At 37.4% G+C, this 20,052-nt stretch overlaps 3 protein-coding genes across 4 annotated transcripts in view; 2 read left to right on the forward strand and 1 right to left on the reverse strand.

Moving 5' to 3' along the window:
* LOC139770722 (diacylglycerol kinase 1-like) overlaps positions 1-5,020 on the forward strand; it is an 88,821-nt gene extending 83,801 nt beyond the window's left edge. For both annotated transcript variants that reach the window (XM_071702851.1, XM_071702852.1), the window contains 3 exons: positions 156-357; positions 486-667; positions 1,017-5,020. In XM_071702851.1, the coding sequence (XP_071558952.1) occupies positions 156-357; positions 486-667; positions 1,017-1,106 (474 nt within the window). In that variant the 3' untranslated portion in view covers positions 1,107-5,020. The remainder of the gene's footprint in view (positions 1-155; positions 358-485; positions 668-1,016) is intronic.
* A 1,287-nt stretch (positions 5,021-6,307) lies between these two features.
* Positions 6,308-12,311, forward strand: LOC139770726 (enhancer of mRNA-decapping protein 4-like). The gene is made up of 9 exons (XM_071702857.1): positions 6,308-6,546; positions 6,694-6,762; positions 7,926-8,131; positions 8,315-8,694; positions 8,777-9,045; positions 9,138-10,786; positions 10,874-11,081; positions 11,178-11,468; positions 11,605-12,311. Exons 1-9 carry the CDS (start codon positions 6,536-6,538, stop codon positions 11,792-11,794), a joined length of 3,273 nt encoding a protein of 1,090 aa, XP_071558958.1. The 5' UTR covers positions 6,308-6,535; the 3' UTR covers positions 11,795-12,311.
* An 865-nt stretch (positions 12,312-13,176) lies between these two features.
* On the reverse strand, positions 13,177-15,540 carry LOC139770727 (rRNA-processing protein UTP23 homolog). The gene is made up of 3 exons (XM_071702858.1): positions 15,272-15,540; positions 14,938-15,170; positions 13,177-14,261 (listed from the first exon to the last, which is right to left on the reverse strand). Exons 1-3 carry the CDS (start codon positions 15,389-15,391, stop codon positions 13,847-13,849), a joined length of 768 nt encoding a protein of 255 aa, XP_071558959.1. The 5' UTR covers positions 15,392-15,540; the 3' UTR covers positions 13,177-13,846.
* Between the last annotated feature and the right edge of the window lie 4,512 nt (positions 15,541-20,052).

The following is a 20,052-nucleotide window of genomic DNA, read 5'->3' on the forward strand; positions in this document are numbered from 1 at the left end:
CCGATCGAGATTCAAATGCCGAACGCGGAAAGACAAGAATTAATCAATCGGTTCTGTTCTAACATCGTCCTGAATACGTACAGTCAAATCCGTAATCAATCAGTTCAATGGAATCAATGGAATTTGTGACGCTACGTGCATTTCATCGATTGCAGTGTGACGGTACGCCTCTGGATTTGGCGCATGGCCCATCTCTGCAAGGAGTCGCATTGCTAAACATTCCTTTCACTCACGGGGGTTCGAACCTCTGGGGCGAACATCACGTGCGGCACCGCCTTGGCAAGCGAAAAAAGCGACCTGACAAAGAGCTCAGTACCAGTAGCTTCAATTCCGTAGACCTCACAGCCGCTATTCAAGGTGAGTTCAGTGCGAAGTAATCGGTTCTCCGCGAACGATATAATAATACTGCTGCGTCTCATACGCAGAAGAACGTCGCAAATAGAAGAAATGTTCGATAATATTGAGTACTTACCCATTGTCCGCAGACATCGGGGACAATCTGATAGAAGTAATCGGTCTGGAGAACTGCTTGCACATGGGACAAGTGAAGACCGGACTCCGACATTCCGGCAGAAGGCTAGCCCAGTGTAGCAGCGTCACCATCATCACGAGCAAACGATTCCCCATGCAAATCGACGGCGAACCCTGGATGCAGGGTCCTTGTACGGTGAGCTGAAACAGAAAATATTCCAAATCATGGCAAATATTTTTAAAACATTAGCGGGATTTTTTCTTCACTTAAGAAAAATTTTATCGAACCTTTGTCAGAGAAAAAATAAAATAGAAACATTCTTTTCACTAGTTTCCTAGATTTTGTCTTAATAAGCGTATAATTTCGTACTTATTATCAAAATGTTCTACGCAAAACTTGATTATATAAATATTATTTAGTATAAATTCCTGTTCCTAAGTTTATATACATTGCAACGTTATGGAACATGATTAGTATATTATTTCATGTTTTCATATTAAATTGCAAGTTGACTGGAAGGCCTAAAAATATTTCTCTGGCGCAGATTCGCATCACACATAAAAATCAAGTACCGATGCTGATGGCACCGCCGCCAGATAAGAGCAAAGGCTTCTTCCGGTTCTTAAAGAGGTGAACGCAGCAACTTTACGCTTTTACCGAAGGAGGATGGATACTATCGAGTGAAAAGATCAATTCCACCTGTCTCTACCCAGTCTTGTCATCGTCCGGCACATTTTTTCCTCTTTATTACGGCGGAAACGTATCGGTTCCATCGTATGTAGTCGCAGCTTCGATACACGTCTAAATGCAAAGAACACGAGCGTCAGCGCGCCTTAGGTATTCTTGTGTACAGTATTTTTCAAGATAAACGAAATTTTATGTCCTAGTCTTAGATCACGCCAAGCGGTAGGCTCGACCGTCTTAAGCCTTTTTAGACATTTTTAATCCGTTTGTCTGCCCTTAACTGGCAAAGTATGGACATCGAGCGGAAAAGGATCGGTTCGGCCATACGTACGATACGTCGTAATAACTCCGTCGCTTGACTTGTATCTTTCAGAGTCGCGATTATTTTTAATTTACGAATTCGTATTAAGGTATCAATTAAAGTATCTTTCAAATTTAGGTGAGAACAGGCTCGCCGACACAAAGACGTCGTCTTTCCAGTTAAGGGTCAAAATTACCTCGCGCGAGTATCGGTCGCGCAGCGAGCGCTTTCACGTTGCGAGTTTTGAGTCTATCGCTTCTTACATGTGCAGATCGACACTGGCGCATGTATTTACGCAGCAAGTAGACGGCATATTAACACGGCGAGTATTGTGCGGCGTCGTGCAAACGAGAGTGGAGTTGTAACGGCCACTTCGACTTAACGCGCATGTGGATACGATTCTTTCAAGATCTATCGCCGAAACAATTATAGCGTCTCTAGCGTAGAAAGGAATGGGCGAAGCAGATGGACTGGACTGGTCGACATTTTCGCTTGTGATACGTGATATATTCCTAATTCTGGTTCTCCTTTGCACGAATCCGTCCGTCAAACACGAGTCACGTACTTTCCTCAATTAATGCTAGGTTTTTTGTACCAAGGGCTTAGCCGTAAAAACGCTTAGGCATAAATCACGACTTATTTATTTATTTCTACGACGTATTTATTTATTTATTTATTTATTTTTCGCGTATTTTATAAGTCAGAGCAATATATCATGAGCATATCAACGAGTAAGTGCGATCGCGCAGCACGTTGTAATATTTGGTTGTTAAATATTTATATATCTCGCGAAATTGCGAAGTCAGTGAATATCATTTAATCTTCGCGGACTGTAATCGAATAGCAAATACAGCAACTTGCATTTTTATTATTTTAGCACATTTATTGTTTTCATTAATTGTATATAATCATTATACTTTTCGTGTATTCATGTTTCTCGTTCCCGCAAGAATTACAACTAAATTTTTCTCGTATATCCATTAATATACGTTGTCTTATTACACGTATAAATACCTATATTCTATGCATTATTGGTGGCCCTACGCTGATCTAAGTAACAGATGCTTCAAAACGCTTTTCTTCTTCTCTGCTAATGTTATTCCAATTTAAACTTTGTACACCAATGACGATCGATTCAATATCATTTCTTAAGATTTCCGTAAACGTTAAGGAAGAAAGTAGCCCTCCCCTAATATAGCCATTAAGTGTATCGTCTATTAAATTAAATCATATAGATTCTATATTTCCGTGCACACTTGTTGGACACATTTTGTTAGTACGATATAAAATCTGAGATATATCAATTTTTGAATCTAATTGTAGCGAAATGGAACTTTATGTTTTTGTAATTATATATACATATATACATATATACGCAGCCAAAGGAATAATATATACAATTTAAAATCCCGCAGGGACCATCTCGATATATAAACTATAAAGATTTTAAATTTTCATATCTTCGTGCAGACCGAGATTTTAATCTTTTGTAATATTCAAACCGTCATATTTGCGAAACCTTTCGCGGCTATTTAGATTTTACTTGCGTTAGATATATATTACGCAGAATAAAGTGAAGAGCAACGCGTGACAATTAATTGATTCTAGAGCAACAAATAACCGTAAGCGAAAGTTTTGCAATAGTATAGTTTACATTTATGATAATTCGAAGTACAACATTACACCTCTTTCCTAGGTAGATGGTTTAGCTTACTCTCCACCCACCGGTCACTCATGATCGTCATTGTTTTTTTACCGCGATCGCGCAAGATGATTTACGTGACGGTTAACGCGGTCGATTAGTCGCTAGGTAAATCGAAATACTACGCTTACAAAATAAAACTTGTAATCGACGAAGGAAGGAAGAAAAGTTTTAATTTTCACGTCGTTACCTACTAGCGAGCGAGCTCTAGGGGGAATGAAAAACGACGAGAGATTGAAAAAATCGCCGCGAGGACGAACGGGAGTCTATCCTTGTAGTCCTACGTCTCTTCGATCTGTGAATACTAACGGCACAATAACGACGATATTGTTTTTCTATTGGATTGGCGCAGTGTCTCAGTGTGCTTTGTCATTGTGTAACATTATATATGATGCGAGAAGACCCAAAAATTACTCGTTATACGGCAGTATGGGGAAATGTAAGACGTTCGCGACGAGGGCCTGATGGAAATTCGAGGGCACAGCTTTCGGGGCGACAATCGCTAATACCTGAGACAAAAGTCGGAAATAAAGAACTGTACTGCGTGCCAACAATATTCCAAGAGGGATCTCGCCGGTATAATTTTAGTAACCGGAACATTGTGGCCATCTCGTCGTAAAGAATGCGATCGCGAAGTGTGAATCGGATGTAAAAATTACAATTCTATTAACTGGAATCGCTATAGCGATCCTTGCCTACTGTCCTAATGCAGAATGAAAACAAATGGACCGAATCTGCGCGAACAATGTGCAGAGCAAATGACAAATATCTAATATTATATAGTAATGACAATGATACAGAGAAAATTGACGTAGCTATGCGGAACACTTATTGTTAGCAGAATTATACGTAGATAATTTCCGATACAAATAAGATCAGGGTGAGAATTTATTGCTGACATAGCAGTCGTTTGGAAAGTAAAAGATTTCGAGGAAGTTTTTCATTGTTCGACAAGAAATTTCTTCATTTTTCATCTTCTTCGTTCTCTTATCATTTTCATCTAAGTAACAAGACCAGCTTTGTAGAATCTCGCTCTCAAAAAGATGGTTTAAAAAATGTTGGTAAGAATTTTGTAAAAAATTAAATTATGAACCATCTTTACGTTGACTTGTAAATCTCTTTGGATATTTTATATTCTTCTTACGTTTCTTCAGTGTAATTATTCTACGATTAATACGATTTATTTCGGTATTAAATAATTTAATTCTTACATTCGAAATTTAAGCTACATCAAGTATCCACTGTAAATTTTTTTTATGCCACACTAAAGCTTAATTATATCTCTGGATTTTTTTCCACAAACGAAACTTGAAAAAATGTATTTAATTATAAAGTCTAATCGCTCATAAATAAAACGTGCAATTAATATCTTAAAAATAGAAGAAAAAGGCAGAGAGCAATACAGTTTCAAACTAATTTTTTTGTCTAGATTAAGAATTTAGTTTTACAAAACAAATTTCCATAACTTTCTTTCAAACCGCTTAGCTTTCGCGTAATCGGAAAGCGAGTTACGGACATTTTGAGTTCTAATCATCGCTAATAATGAGGCAAAAGTTAAACGCTATGGGAGTTGTACCATACTGTGTACGATGTATTATAATCCGATTCACCTTTCCCTGCGCCCTCGACGAATATACGTGATCCAAAACGCGATGTCTGGCATGCGGAACATATAGGCGTCATAGTCGTTAAGCGCTACTCGTGGAGCGACATATTAGCTGAATTTTACTGCCATCTTTTTTTGGGTCTACGTACGTTTGAGCACTACTGCCATTTTCCAAAGGATAGACACATACGCGAACGAAAAAGCCTGTCTATAGTGTAATATAACGTAAGAAATAAAATGTAAATTTATCGCGAATGTCTCTCCTCTTCCTGTCAATAATTCCGATCTTTCAGAATTTCCGATCGATTGCACATGGTCACCCCTCGTCATTTCAGGGCGAAGATGAAATATTCGGCGCAGCTAATTTTACGATTTTGTGAGCGACGCGGTATTAGTTCTAATTGCCGAAGTTAATCTTTAAACCTTTAATCAACTAAATTCTTTAGAAAATCTTTAACTTAAAACAAATTTAATTCTAATTTATTCCAATATTTAGAAACAAAAAATTCAGAATGTTATTATTTTACTTTTTTAAAATAAAAAAAAATTTTTATCAAAATAAATTTCTTGCTTATATATTTAGCTGGAGATTTACTAGGTTCCATCGAGTTGATCTTTCATTACGTCGCGTATTTTAAACAAAATACATTTAAAGCACAGTATATAGATTTGCGATTCGATATCTCTCTCCATAATCTTTATACATTCAAAATTATACTCACGATCGGTCGGTTTCATGTGCCGCGCGAGCGGCGCGAGGACGTGTCTCTCGCCGTTTCGCCAAAACCACCTGAAACAAAAACAGCAGACACTCTTTATAAGTCGCGGAGAAGAAGATCGAGCTTACAAAATGCCTCAATCGTCATTTCGATCGGATGGAAATACCTTTCCTCGCGACGGAAATCATGTTCGACGACGACGTTGCTCGTGCGCTCACACGCGCGATACCCACACACGACCGCCATTACATGGCGCTGACGATTCGACATTTCAAATATTGAACGCGCGGGCTTTGTCGACGGGGCAACTGCTTGCGTCCCCAAAATCACGTCTCGTCTTCTTCTTCGTCTTCTTTAAAGTTTTTTTATTGGCACCAACTGGAATGTATAGTAAACCACATAATCGATCATCAACAGGTTCGCATCATCGCATCTGCACGGGGATTCTCGCAGGTATTATATATGGTAAAAAAGCTGCGCAACGATACCGAAACTGTCGTTAAGAAATTAGAGAATCCCCGTGCACGTCTCATTTGACTTACGTTGCGATTGATGATACTGATGATAGCAAATCGACTCGCGGCGTCGCGTTATATCATCTGTGGTTGCGGCGACTGCGACTGGCGTCGGTGTTAATTCTTCCACTGGATCGACCAATCGGTACCGTTGAATTGGCCAATCCGGCGCTGGCCAACCGGACGCGCGCGAATAAAACTGAATACCAGCGGTAGATATTTCGAGTCTCGATTCTCGAGAGTCGAGAGTCTCGAGTCTCGAGCTCTCGAGCTCTCGAGTGTCTCGACGGGGATTGCCGGGATTGCCCGCACTGACGTCCACTTCGCAAGCAAGTTCGCACCACTTCGCACGTATGTACAATACGTACTGACAAGTGGGTGATGGCTGCCTGACGTTTCACTTTCGTTGGAATTTACCGAATTGGTCTCGCGTGTACGTGCCTCGAGATTGTTACGGGGCCGGTGATGAGCGCGCGGCTGCTCGACTAGATCCATTCGATCCCGAACGAGCGGCACGCCGAGGAACGACAGCATTTATGCCCGAAAGGTGAGAGGGAGCGAGAAAGATAGAGCGATTCCCGTAATGCCGATATCGTGCAGGCAAGCGGCACCGCCGGCTGGGGTTAGGAATCGTCCGCGCCGTCCGCGGTCGACCCGGGGGCCGTGCAGATCCTGTAAATTCGTTGTTTTGCAGGGACACGGCTGGCGACATGAGCAAGACCGGGGAAGGCAATCTGAGGCATCTCCACTTTCAGCAGACAGTGTAAGTTCTCCGAGAGAGCTTTAGAGCTTTTAGAGCCATACAGGTATAGAGTCATGTCGCACCCCTAAAAACTTCTGCCAATGTAGATTAACTTTAATCTCGATTTAAAATTCTTATGTCCATCTCTACTATGTAGATTAACTTTAATCTCTACTTACTTTTTATCTCTTTCTAATTCCTATGTCCATTTCTACCATGGAGATTAACTTTAATCTCGGTTTAACTAACTTTTTATCTCTTTCTAATTCTTATGTCCATTTCTACCATGTAGATTAATTTTAATCTCGTTTAACTTGCTTTTTATCTCTTTCTAATTTTTATGTCTATTTCAACCATGTAGATTAACTTTAATCTCGGTTTAACTTGCCTTTCATCTCTTTTTAATTCTTACGTTCATTTCTACTAATGTGGATTAACTTCAATGTTAGTTTAACTTATTTTTTATCTTTTTTTTAGTTCTAAGAATTAGAACGAGATAAAAAGTAAGTTAAACCAAGATTATAAAGTTAACCTGCATTGATAGAAATGGACATAAGAATTAGAAAAAGATGAGTGACAAAAATGAAAATATTGTAATAGCCACTTTCCATCAAACTCTCAAAAGGCTAACAATAAGCGAGATGTTAAAAAAAGAGCGATTTAAAAATTCAAAAGTTCTTAATATTTGTTAAATCACAAAAAATATGATCAATATATGGATCAGATAATATAAATGATCTATCCTTTTATCCTTGTGTCTGCTTGTGTAAAACTAGGAGATGAATAGCTTGATTGAAACAAATTACTTGTTTAATCCTAAAAAGTTTATTTTAATCTATATTGAATAAGCATTATTTTACTTAAGTTAAGTAGTAAGTGCTTTACTTGAGTAGTAAGTGCTTTTAAATTTTTGAACTATCTTTGGAACTCTATATGAGAGATTCAGATACATGATTAATTATATTTTAATCAAATATTATAGTTTCATGTTTCTATAAATAAATTTCAGCTTTCTCTAAAATAATTTTCCACATAAACATGCTTAGCATTTCTTTATCAATATTTTTCTTGCATTACCCGTTTGATTTCCTTTTTCTTTATATTGGAAGAAAGATATAAATAAATATGACATGTAGGTTTCAATTTGTATAAAAATCCTTATATGTAGCGTTCCATTTCTACAGGGAGTTTACTGGACGGGAGGATCAACATTCAGTTGAATTGTGTAGCACAAATGTGACCATTATCCCTTCTCCTGGCGATCACGATCATGGTAGTTCTAAAGTAAAGTTGAAGAACATTGTTGATTTCACATGGGATCATCATCTTTATACCGGCCAGTTGTTGGCCGTTCATGTATCTGGAAAATATTTAGCCTATGGTTTAAAAGGTAATATTTGATAAAATTGAGATTTGTTGTTTGCAATGTCTATTGTTTTTTGCAAATTTTTTGAAATTGCTTTATATATATATATATATATATATGTTTTAATAAAGTTTTTTAATTAATTTATAATATATATATAAGCGATTCAAGTCATACTTCTATTCAGATAAATTTTCTATCTTCTAGTTGGTGCCGGTGGTGGGGTAGTTCGTGTTGTATACAAGGAATTAGAACATAGAGCTCTGCTACGAGGAATGCGTGGTGCTATTCAAGATCTTGCGTTCGCCCATGTTTCAAATGCAATTCTTGCGTGTATCGATTATACAGGATCACTTTTTATACACACAATTGAACCTACGCCGTCTGAATTATTATGTAGTTTAGTATTACAAGTAGACGCGGAAGACGTTTCTCCAACTAGTCACCGAGTGATCTGGTGTCCGTACATCCCAGAGGATGATGCCTCTGACGGAGACGAAGTATCAAAATTATTAGTCCTAACTCGTGGTTCCAAGGTTGAATTGTGGTCGGTTGCGACGATAGCGTCAAGATTTAGATCAGTAGAGGTATATGAACATATACTTTCATAATTTTTATTACATACGAAGCATAGGCAATGAATAATTCTCAATTTTTTTGTTAAATCAGGCAACAGATCCAAGTATTAAAGAAACTGGTGGCATGATGGAAATTGATCAACACTCAGGAACTATTGTTGAAGCCACACTTAGTCCAGATGGCACCGCATTAGCAACTGCTAGTACAGATGGAGAAGTGAAATTCTTCCAAGTCTTCCTTCATAATAATTCTCACAACGGCCAACCGCAACCACGTTGTTTACATCAATGGAGGCCTCATGGAGGACGACCCATTTCTTGCCTATTTTTCCTTGATGATCATAAAAATTATCAGCCTGAGTGAGTATTTTGGAAATATCAATTCGACATATATATATATATATATCCATTGAGTAAACTCAACATAATTAAGGGAAATATCTATTTTTCAGTGTTCAATTTTGGAGATTTGCTGTGACAGGGTGTGACAATAATTCAGAACTAAAAGTATGGTCATGCGAATTGTGGACTTGTTTACAAACAATCCAATTTGCTCCAAATCCTTCTACGGGCAAAGTGCCGGTACTAAAAGCGGGCTTAGATCTTAGTGCTGGATATCTATTTCTATCAGACATATATAATAAAATTTTATATGTACTAAGTCTTTCAAAAGACAAAGGCGAGGCGCTAGCATGCATAAGCACGGTATCAGAGTTTCTCCTGCCATATCCAATTCTAAGTTTCGGAATTGTCGAGGCCGATCAACGTAAAATACGGTCGACCGGCGAATCACTGGAAGATCTATGTGAAGAGATCGAAGAGAACGATGAACAACTTGTCATTTATATGTATCTAGTCCAACCAAAGTCGTTACAAGAGTGTCACATTGCCTTTAAACCTGCCTCACAAGGAAGTGGCAACTATCTTATAGGTACACGTACTCACGATTCGCTGGTTTATTCTGAAGATATGCCAGATATGGGAACCGCTGCTCACAATGGCATGTCCGAAGAGAATTGTGAGGGAGAACGGTCTTTATCTACCACAACCGAAACGATAATTAATCATAGTGGTGGTGGCTTAAACTTAATGACGCCTGATGCATTCAGTTCACCTGCAAAAAAAGAGAACAACGAATTGGAGTCTGATCCCGAAAGTCCAGATTTGAGGAAAGTCTTGTCTAGTAGTCCTATTGCACAAGCGGTACAAGCTTTGAACGCATCTGACCCGCCACTCGTGAAAAACGAGATAGAAGAGCAAGCTCCCGCCAGTTGCGGTAGCAGTCCATCTAGAGAAGTAAGAGAAATTTTGTCTCTTTCTAAACCAGATGAAGAAACTGATATCGATGGCAAGCCGGAAACGAAAACGAACGCTGATGAGGATTGGTCTAATATCCCAATGGTCTTGCTTAAGGACGTTAGTGTGCATGCGATGCAAGAGTCGGAAGAATTTCCCGAAGATGATGAGAATAATGTTCAAAGGCAGAAGACGAAAGATGAACCGAAGACGTCTCTTCCTACCGATGATCCTGGAACATCATGGCGAACAAACAACGAAATCAATAATCTCGAAATGAACAACAAATTGAAATCTATTTTAGAGATAGTTCAGGATCAGTGTCAAGAGTTAAAAGAATTACGCGCAGAAGTTACTAGATTGCAACAAGAATCGCCAGTAACCACGCAAATAGAATCCGCATTGACGAGAATGTCTCAACAGCAAAATGCAAGCTTGGAACAAACTCTATATGATCAAATGACTCGTCAACATGAATTTCTAAACACATTTGAGACAACGATGAAAGACAAGATTGAAAGTACCTTGCCGCGTACAGTCGAAGATACGGTAAAGCCTTTGAAGCATCAAATGAGATTAGACGCAAATCAAATGGACGAACTTTTTCAGAAGAATATATCTGAATTGATAAGCAGTTCTCATGTAAAAGATACCTTATCTTTGACAGCTGCAAATGCAGCTAAACCAGCTCTGGATGCTGCTTTTAAAGAAGCATTCACAACTGTCCTTTTACCTAACATGGAAAAAGTTTGCCAAATTATGTTTAAGCAAATCCAAGAAGCTTTTATTAAAGGTACTCGCGAATGTAAGTAATTTATTCTGTCAACATCATCAAGACACAATTAAATATTTCTGTATATATAACGTACTTACATAACATTTTCTTTTATAGATCTACAACATATCGATACAATCATCGATAAACAGTATCAACGTCATAATGAGCAGCTAAGCGAAATGTTATCAACATTGGTACGCGAAGAAATGCAGGCTGAATTGAATAGAGTTTTGACGACGATACAAGATGGTACTATTCGAACAATTCGTGATTCCATACGAGAGAATCTGAATCAGCAACTTACAGAAATTTCTAGTGCGCGGTAAGGAACTTATTGTAAATTTTAAATTTAATACCATCATAGATACTATCATGCTGATAGATTTCATTAAAATACCCTTTTTCTCGAAACCTATAGGTCAAGAGCTACAACACCCGCTATACCTGTAACCGCTGTAGCTGATGCTCAAGCGCGTGTCATGTCCCTCCTTCAAAGAGGTCAACTAAACGCAGCTTTTCAACAAGCTCTGAGTGCAAGTGATTTAGGATTGGTAGTACTAGTGTGTGAGAAAACAGAACCTTCGAGAGTATTTTCGTGTAATGGAGCCCCAGGACAAGCCTCAAGATGCATTTTGCAGCAACCTGTCATTCTTTCTCTCGTACAGCAATTATCTGCTGATTTAGGACACCGTACAGAATTAAAACACAGGTATTTATTAACCATTTTTTAATTTATTATTAACTATTTTTTAAATTTATGTTTAGGTTGTATAATATAAAAATAGACATTTGTACCATTTGCAGATATTACAAGATATTTTAAATAAAAATTACCTTCTTTTTAGATGGCTCGAGGAAGCAATATTGAATTTGGATCCAAGTGATCCAGTAACACGAGAACATATGGGCACGGTGCTAATGACTCTACAAAATCAAATAGCTACGTTTGTAGCAAGTAATCCGAATCATCGATCGACGCGCCGCATGAAAATGCTCGCTATGGCTACACGTGCACTATTAAATCAACATCCTTGACCATCACGTTTGTGAGATTATTCAAATATATGATATATAAGATTTTTTATGTTCTGTTTAAAGACTACTTTTGTCTAAAAGCAATATTAACAGAAGTCGTGTTTAAGACGCAGTAATTTTCATATAGAATATAAAACAGATATAGATATGTGTGAAACCATTAGCACTCACACTACTTTAACAAACATTCAGATTCAATTTAATTTTATTTAAGAGATAGATCTTTTTTTACATGCTTAAACGTTTTGTTGAAATTTTTTAAATTTATGTAATTTTTACATAAGCTATATCTGATTTAATTCTAAAGTGAAAAAAAAAACGTTTTAAGTTGAGCGTAATATTGATTTGACGATAGATTAGTACTAGAAAATGTTCAGTGCTAATGCTGAAGAAAATTATTTTTTCCGTTCCATACTGTTTAAGTTTTGCATGAACAGTGTTACATCCTACATGTGTGACGACTAAAAATAAATTTTCACTTGTAAGTTAATAATAAAAATTACAATATTTCTTCAAATTTTATAACCTAAACATAGTGCATGTATTTCATGACATTACATTTAATCATACTTGTATGAAAGATGCGTCTGTAAAGATTTTTATTAAAACATCTAACTTTGAAAGCTTTTGGCTTAATAATTGTTTAGAAACATAATTTTTTGACAGAGAAAGATTCTATTTTTGTGACTAGCGATTTGTGAACTAGGAAAAGTATATCGGAAAATAAATAACAATACGCTACATGATAATTGTAATATTCAACTGAATGAGGTAAAGTTGGAATTGTTTTACTTCTATGATCGAGTTCAAATATTTGTACCTAATAGAAAGATTATGTTGTTTAACTATATGTAGTGGTAGATCTACTTATAAGCTTGAAAATTATAGGACCTTGATATGCCAAAGAGCCCTCATACGTCAAGGTCGTGTCTTGAATAAATTAGAATATCTTCAGCTTTTTAACTTCAAATTTTCTATGTTAAATTTCTCGTTTTTTTCATTGCAACAATTAGTTTTTTAAATGCCATTCACGCTTAATTTTATATATGCATACATACACATATAAAAAACATATAATATATTTATAAATATATATAATATATATATTATATATATATACATATGTGTGTAATAAATTTATATATATACATATACATTTTTAAGAGTTCTAACTTTTATATGAACTTTATTAAAATATATAAATATTCGTTATATTTATATAAGTTAAATTTTTCTTAAGAACTAGAAATATTATCCTCCGAGAATATAGATCTGCCACTATTCAACTCTGATTATCTTATAAATTATACTTATGATAATATAGTGTTTTACACATTGTCTGAAAGTTCTTAAACAAAGGCTGTAAATAATACTGTGCCACCTACAGCAAAAAGTTTATTTTCCAACATTTTTATACTTTTGATATATAGAAGTTCCTAATTCCAGATTCATGTGTTCAAATGTATGTTAAGATATTCTAGGAAAATAACATTATACAACGTTATTTAATATCGTACTGAAGGATGTAATATACACTTTTTTCTGAAGTGAGAGCTTTTTGTTACTTATTTTTCTTAGTCACTATATTTTCATATTTAAATGATATCAATCTTAATTTAAAACAGCGCACCTCATTATTTTTTCGTTAATAAAATCAAACATTGTAAATTATTTTTATTAAATAAGAAACATTTCAGTCATTTAAAACTAAAGTTTTTATTAATACTATAGCTATAGAATTATGAGATTTTTTTATAGAAATACTAAACATTTCATGTTTAACATGACCATAAGAACTATGATATATCTATATTCTTAAAGCTTATTAAAACTTTATATACATATATATATATATATATATTTATTTATATACATATATTAAAGTATTTTAAGTACTTTATTTTTTTTATTTCTCAACAAAAAATATTAATCCAATGTGCAAAAAAGTACTTTGTTCTCTCAAATCCCGATTTTTAACGATTTTACTTTTATATTATATTCACAGAATACATGTTTACAATTTGCACATTCAAATTTTACATACATACAATTCTATGTCCTACATTCACTCTTCAGTTCTGTTAGTAAAGCCTCTTTGACGTGTGACGCTATTTTAATTTTTCTTTTTCTGACTTTACCAGACTTCGTACCACTTTTGTTCAATATTATTGTTTCCGGTTTTTTCTTTTTCTTCAAACAGCTAAGTGGATTTGGTCCTCCCTTTTTCCTCTTCTTCTTCATTTTACTCTCCTTCTCTTCTAATCCTGCTTGCTTTCGCAATACCTTTACATTTTCTTTCTCCCATGTAGTCATTCCTAAACCTTTCTGCGTAGCTTCAGCGTGTTTGCGACTTGCCTCTGAAGGAGAGTCTAGAGTGGGTGCTTTTCCATGCAAATAAATTACAGGAACTCCTGGAATTATCCTCAACTTATCCTGAAGCTCACGATCTTGCGTTGCAACGATATATCTGTAACAAGCACAGTTTTATAAAAAAACAAAAGACATTGCTTTTTTTATTATATAATGGATATTATTCTTGATGCTTATATGTTAAATCATTTGTTTATTAGCATTATATGTTTCAAACGGTATATAAACTTAAAATGACGAAAATAAGAGATGATCTTTTGTATATATCAGCTGAATGAGATTCTCTTGAAAAATGTGACAAACCATCGGAATAAGAATAAAAAATATTTTACTCTTATTCCAAAATAAACAGTTTGGTTTACACACTTGATATACAATAGAAGAAAACTCTTATTTCTTTATTACTGGATTTTGAACACACATTAAACCTTCTAAGGACAGTTTTCTAAACCTAGATGTTTCAACACAAAAACTCGAGAGCACACAAATAACTGTTGTCTGCACATTGGTTACGGTAAACGAACATGAAAGATCCACGTGCATTTAGTTCACAAAAACGATTATTTATTGTTTTGTCATTTCATCGACAGATTTGAATTTTATATTTTTAGGGAATATGGAAATATCCAAGGTCGATATTCATAGTCAGATCTTGTATATAAGATCTGACTATGAATACTGGCCCAAGATTTAAACAATATAACATAAAAATTGAAAAATTGATCTTACTCTCTTGGGTATATGTACCGTCTTAATGCATATAGATAATGTACCTTGCACCATTGTCTTTCCCTATCATAGATTGTAAACATTTTGAGCCGCTTATTGGTTTCCTCTCATGTCCACATCTGTGTACAGCGTACTGCTTCACTATTTGCGTGGCGCCGTTAACTGTTGAAGAGAATACACCAAGTTTCTCGGTTTCCGAGATGATGCACGCCGTTGTCAGCAGCTTTATCTCGGATTGGAAGTACTTTGCAAGTTGTTCCTGTATGTTGAATTTGTTCTGCAAAGTAATAAGGTACAAATATGATGGATAAGGTAAACTGAACGTTGTGAAAATTGATAACAAACAGAAAGATAATAATAAAAAGATGTATAACTAACCTGTAATGCCGCAAATGCAAATGTGCCGTCAATGAGGATTTGAAATGGTTGACGAAACTTGTAATTGTTTACATAAAATCCAAGAGTTTTTCGAGCTTTCTTGGTGCGTGAGGTCTTCATTTTAAAGATAGCTTCAATAAAATTGTGCCTCTACAAGATTAGACATGCTAACCTATAGCGTTTTTTCTTGGCTGCACTATCGCCCACTAGTGTTGCACGTTGCACTAGTGGGCGGTCCGCGGTAGTGCAGCCAAGAAAAAACGCTACCAATGAGAGGTGGGAGGGCAGACAGTGCAACTTTACGGTTGGAACTACGAGGAGCGCTTTTCCCAGTTCAGGTCAGGAAGGAGACAGATCCACCGATTGTCGATATGGATTGGTTCAAATTCGTGAATCCACTTGAAGACAGAACGACACTTGTGTCGACGACATTAATTTCGAATTCCTGATATTGTTGGTCTACTTATTTATAAACGAATTATTTAGCTTTTTATATGTTATAACTTATTTATATTTATGCCACGTTTTCAAATGTACGTTTTTATTTGTCTGATTCGCGACTCTATTTCGAATTATTTAAATATGATATTATAATATTAAAAAAAATTATATTTATAACTGTTTATTTATATCTTTGAATTTATGCATTAAATGTATGTATATATTTTATAAAAAAAAATTATAAATAAAATGAAAAAATAATTTATAAACACTAATTCAGGAAGGCAAGGATTTAGGAGTTAGATTTAGGAGTAGAGAGACTATGCATAAATAAAATATATATTAATTGTTACTTTATTTTTATATGATTGGAATTATTTATTGGTATATTTTTTGTTTACTAGCTTTTTTATCTTCCTCTGCCTCTTCCTACTCTGCTTTCCCTCGCATAACCTCAGAAAAAGTTAAATCAATAACATTTTGTCTGTAATCTTAGTCTTATTTCTTATATTATATTTATATTTTATTTATATTATATAAAAATGTATATGTTTTTTGCGTTATTTTTATCATATATATAGAATATTTAAAAATTTTTAAAAGTAAAAGTAAAAACGCATATCTTTATTTTATTTTAAAAATGTATTGAAGCAAAAACATTTTATAAACAACATACGAATTTTATTCAAATTGTTTTTTATAATAATTTTTATATTAATCTAATAAGACTTTCTTGTCTTGCCTTGCCTTGCCTTGCCCCTGCCTTGCCATGCCCTTGCCATTTGTCCCCTTTTTTCTCTCTCCACTCTCTCGCTCTCTTCGTTTCTCGCTCTCTCTCTCTCTCTCTCTCTCTTCTCTCTCTCTTCTCTCTCTCTCTCTTTCTCTCTCTCTCTCTGTCTTCTCGTCTGCTTGTGTTTCTCCTTTTGCCTGCTCCGGGCGTGCGTTTAATCCATCGGCCCCTTCCCGTGCGGCCATCCATTAGCCATCCTCCGGATGATTCAATCCACCGGCATCCTCCGGCGTGCGTTTAATCCATCGGCCATCCATCAGTCATCCTCCGGCGTGCGTTTAATCCACCGGCCATCCTGCGTGCGTTTAATCCATCCTATCCACCAATCATCCTCCGGCGTGCGTTAATCCACCGGCCATCCTCCGGCGTGCGTTTAATCCATCGGCCGCCGCGCCAGTCATCGGCCATTTACCAGCCATCTTCCGGCGTTTCTATCCATCGGCCATTTAATCCACCATTATCCTCTTTTAATCTATCGGCCATCCATCCATCCATGAGCGTTTAACCGGCCATCCTCCGGTGAGCGTTTAATCCATCGGCCATCAGCCATCGGCGGCGTTTCAATCCCGGCCATCCTCCGGCATCCGTTTAATCCATCGGCCATCCATCAGCCATCCATCCGGCGAGCGTGCCATCCATCGGCCATCCACCAGCCATCTTCCGGCGTGCGTTCAATCCGGCCATCCTCCGGCGTGCGTTTAATCCATCGGCCATTCACCAGCCATCCCACCGGCGTGCCAAATCCACCGGCCATCCTCCATCCTCCGGCGTTTAATCCATCGGCCATCCCATCCTCCGGCGCCACCCTCCGGCGTGCGGCCATCGGCCCATCCTCCGGCGTGCGTTTAATCCATCGGCCATCCACCAGCCATCGCGTTTCCCGGCCTTTCCGGCGTGCGCCTTAATCCTCTCTAGGCCGAATCTCAATTCTCTCTAGGCCGTGCCCCGGGCTTCGGGCCTGACTCCGGGCGTCAGGCTAGAGTCAAGCTCAATAGGGTCTTCTTTCTTCGTTAATTTTTCCAAGCCCGTTCCCTTGGCAATGGTTTCGCTAGATAGTAGATAGGGACAGTGGGAATCTCGTTAATCCATTCATGCGCGTCACTAATTAGATGACGAGGCATTTGGCTATATGTTTCGTTAAAGGCAAAACGACTGCAGTATTAAGAGTCATTTCAAACCTACAACGATATTGCAAGGTGGTTTGCTGTCGGTGTTGCAGCGGACACCCTGGAAGTGCTTGAAAGGAGCTGTCTAGCAGCTCTCACTCTACTACTCATGCACACACACATTCTTACTACTCGTCCGCTGATGCGGAGACACCCAACTCTACGTGCCATTCCGATGTGCACCACTAATCGCGGTAACGTTCCGCCCCGGCATATATCGGGTTGTTATGCCGTTAAATCGTTTCCAATTTAGCCATGAGCCCCAGAGGACCCGAGTCGTAAGCGTACGCAGCTGGGCAGGTGTTAGGCCCAAACTACGCAGCTCACCCCCGCTCCTAGGGCTCCAGACACCTCGCCATGAGATCGTAATGGCGGTGAAACGGACATTATTACGCGACACTCCTGTGCGCTCCGCCACCCGGTCCACCAGATCATCACAAGATCGGTACTTCTCCACCTTGCGGTCATGCGACACCTCCAACGCAGTTTCACTGGATACTACCTGCGCGTCAACGACCACTGCTTCATCACCCTTAACAATGGTCAGGTCGGGCCGCCTCAGGCCGGCAGAGGTCGAATAGGCTAACTCCGCATCGACATGCCATCCCTTCTGCTGTAGGAAGTCACCGACTCGACGGCAAAGGTCGTTATGCCGTAGGATTCTCCCTCCCTTAAGAGAGTCATAGTTACTCCCGCCGTTTACCCGCGCTTGCTTGAATTTCTTCACGTTGACATTCAGAGCACTGGGCAGAAACCACAATTCTCAATTCTCAATTCTCAATTCTCAATTCCCAATTCTTAATTCTCAATTCTAATTATAAATATTCATTATTTAATTTAGAAATATCAGTATCCGTTATTCAAACCCGATTTTCTATTCCCTCTATCCTTTATGTAAAAGAAATCTAGTTACGACAAATATATATCACATCTTCTTTCTAGTAAGAATTAAATCAAGACGAATTATTATTTCACCATGAATCTTAAGAATCTAAAGAATCTTAAATAATTTAAAAACAAAACCAGAAAGCTTGAGTTGCCAGTGAATAATTAAGAATTAATAGAGAATCTCTATTAATTAAATAATTTAATCTGTACAGTATTATGATTCCCTAAATTAAACTAAGTAATTCTAAACTCTTTATTCTCAATTCTCAATTCTCAATTCTCAATTCTCAATTCTCAATTCTCAATTTTCAATTCTCAATTCTCAATTCTCAATTCCCAATTCTTAATTCTCAATTCTAATTATAAATATTCATTATTTAATTTAGAAATATCAGTATCCGTTATTCAAACCCGATTTTCTATTACCTCTATCCTTTATGTAAAAGAAATCTAGTTACGACAAATAGATATCACCTCTTCTTTCTAGTAAGAATTAAATCATGACGAATTATTATTTCACCATGAATCTTAAGAATCTAAAGAATCTTAAATAATTTAAAAACAAAACCAGAAAGCTTGAGTTGCCAGTGAATAATTAAGAATTAATAGAGAATCTCTATTAATTAAATAATTTAATCTGTACAGTATCATGATTCCCTAAATTAAACTAAGTAATTCTAAACTCTTTATTCTCAATTCTCAATTCTCAATTCTCAATTCTCAATTCTCAATTCTCAATTCCCAATTCTCAATTCTCAATTCTCAATTCTCAATTCTCAATTCCCAATTCTCAATTCTCAATTCTCAATTCTCAATTCTCTATTCTCAATTCTCAATTCTCCCCCCCCCCCCACCTTTTTCTACCTATCTATTTTCTTGTATATATATGTATGCGCTTCAGTCGGGGACTCCGTCGATGTGGGTGCGATTAAAGTATACTGTTGCGTGCGTACGGCGTGGTTGAACCGTGGATCGGCGAATCGGGAGAGGGGCGGGGGGCTTGGGGGGGGGGTTTATTGCGAGACCTGGGTAAGCGTTGACCTGGTCAACTTTTTGCGCGTGGCGATGGTATGGACTACACCTTTCCTATTATATCCTACGCGAGCGCGATACTCGTGCTCGTGTGTCTGTGTGTATATGTGGAACCCCCCTCCGGATAGGGGGGAATCCTGTTGTTCTGTTCGTAAACGCTCCGTGATGATCGTGTACGTATTGTCTGGGAGGGATGTCGCCCTTTCCAGATCCCACCCTATTTGGAAGGAGGACCATCGACGCCATCCGGCCCTGCTTGGCGGATTGGCTGAGCAGTCGGAGATACGGATTATCGTACCATTCTGTGCAGGTGCTCACCGGACATGGTTGTTTCGGTGTGTACCTGCATAGAATTGGGAAGGAAGCCACCAAAAAATGTCATCACTGCGACGAGGAGGAGGACACGGCGCAGCACACGCTGGAGAGTTGTCCAGCGTGGGCAGCGCAGCGCCGTGTCCTACGGG

This window comes from Temnothorax nylanderi, unplaced genomic scaffold (genome assembly GCF_030848795.1).
Source record: "Temnothorax nylanderi isolate EJ_2023f unplaced genomic scaffold, tnyl_v1.0 TNYL_tig0032_pilon, whole genome shotgun sequence".
NCBI classification, from domain to species: Eukaryota; Metazoa; Arthropoda; class Insecta; order Hymenoptera; family Formicidae; genus Temnothorax; species Temnothorax nylanderi.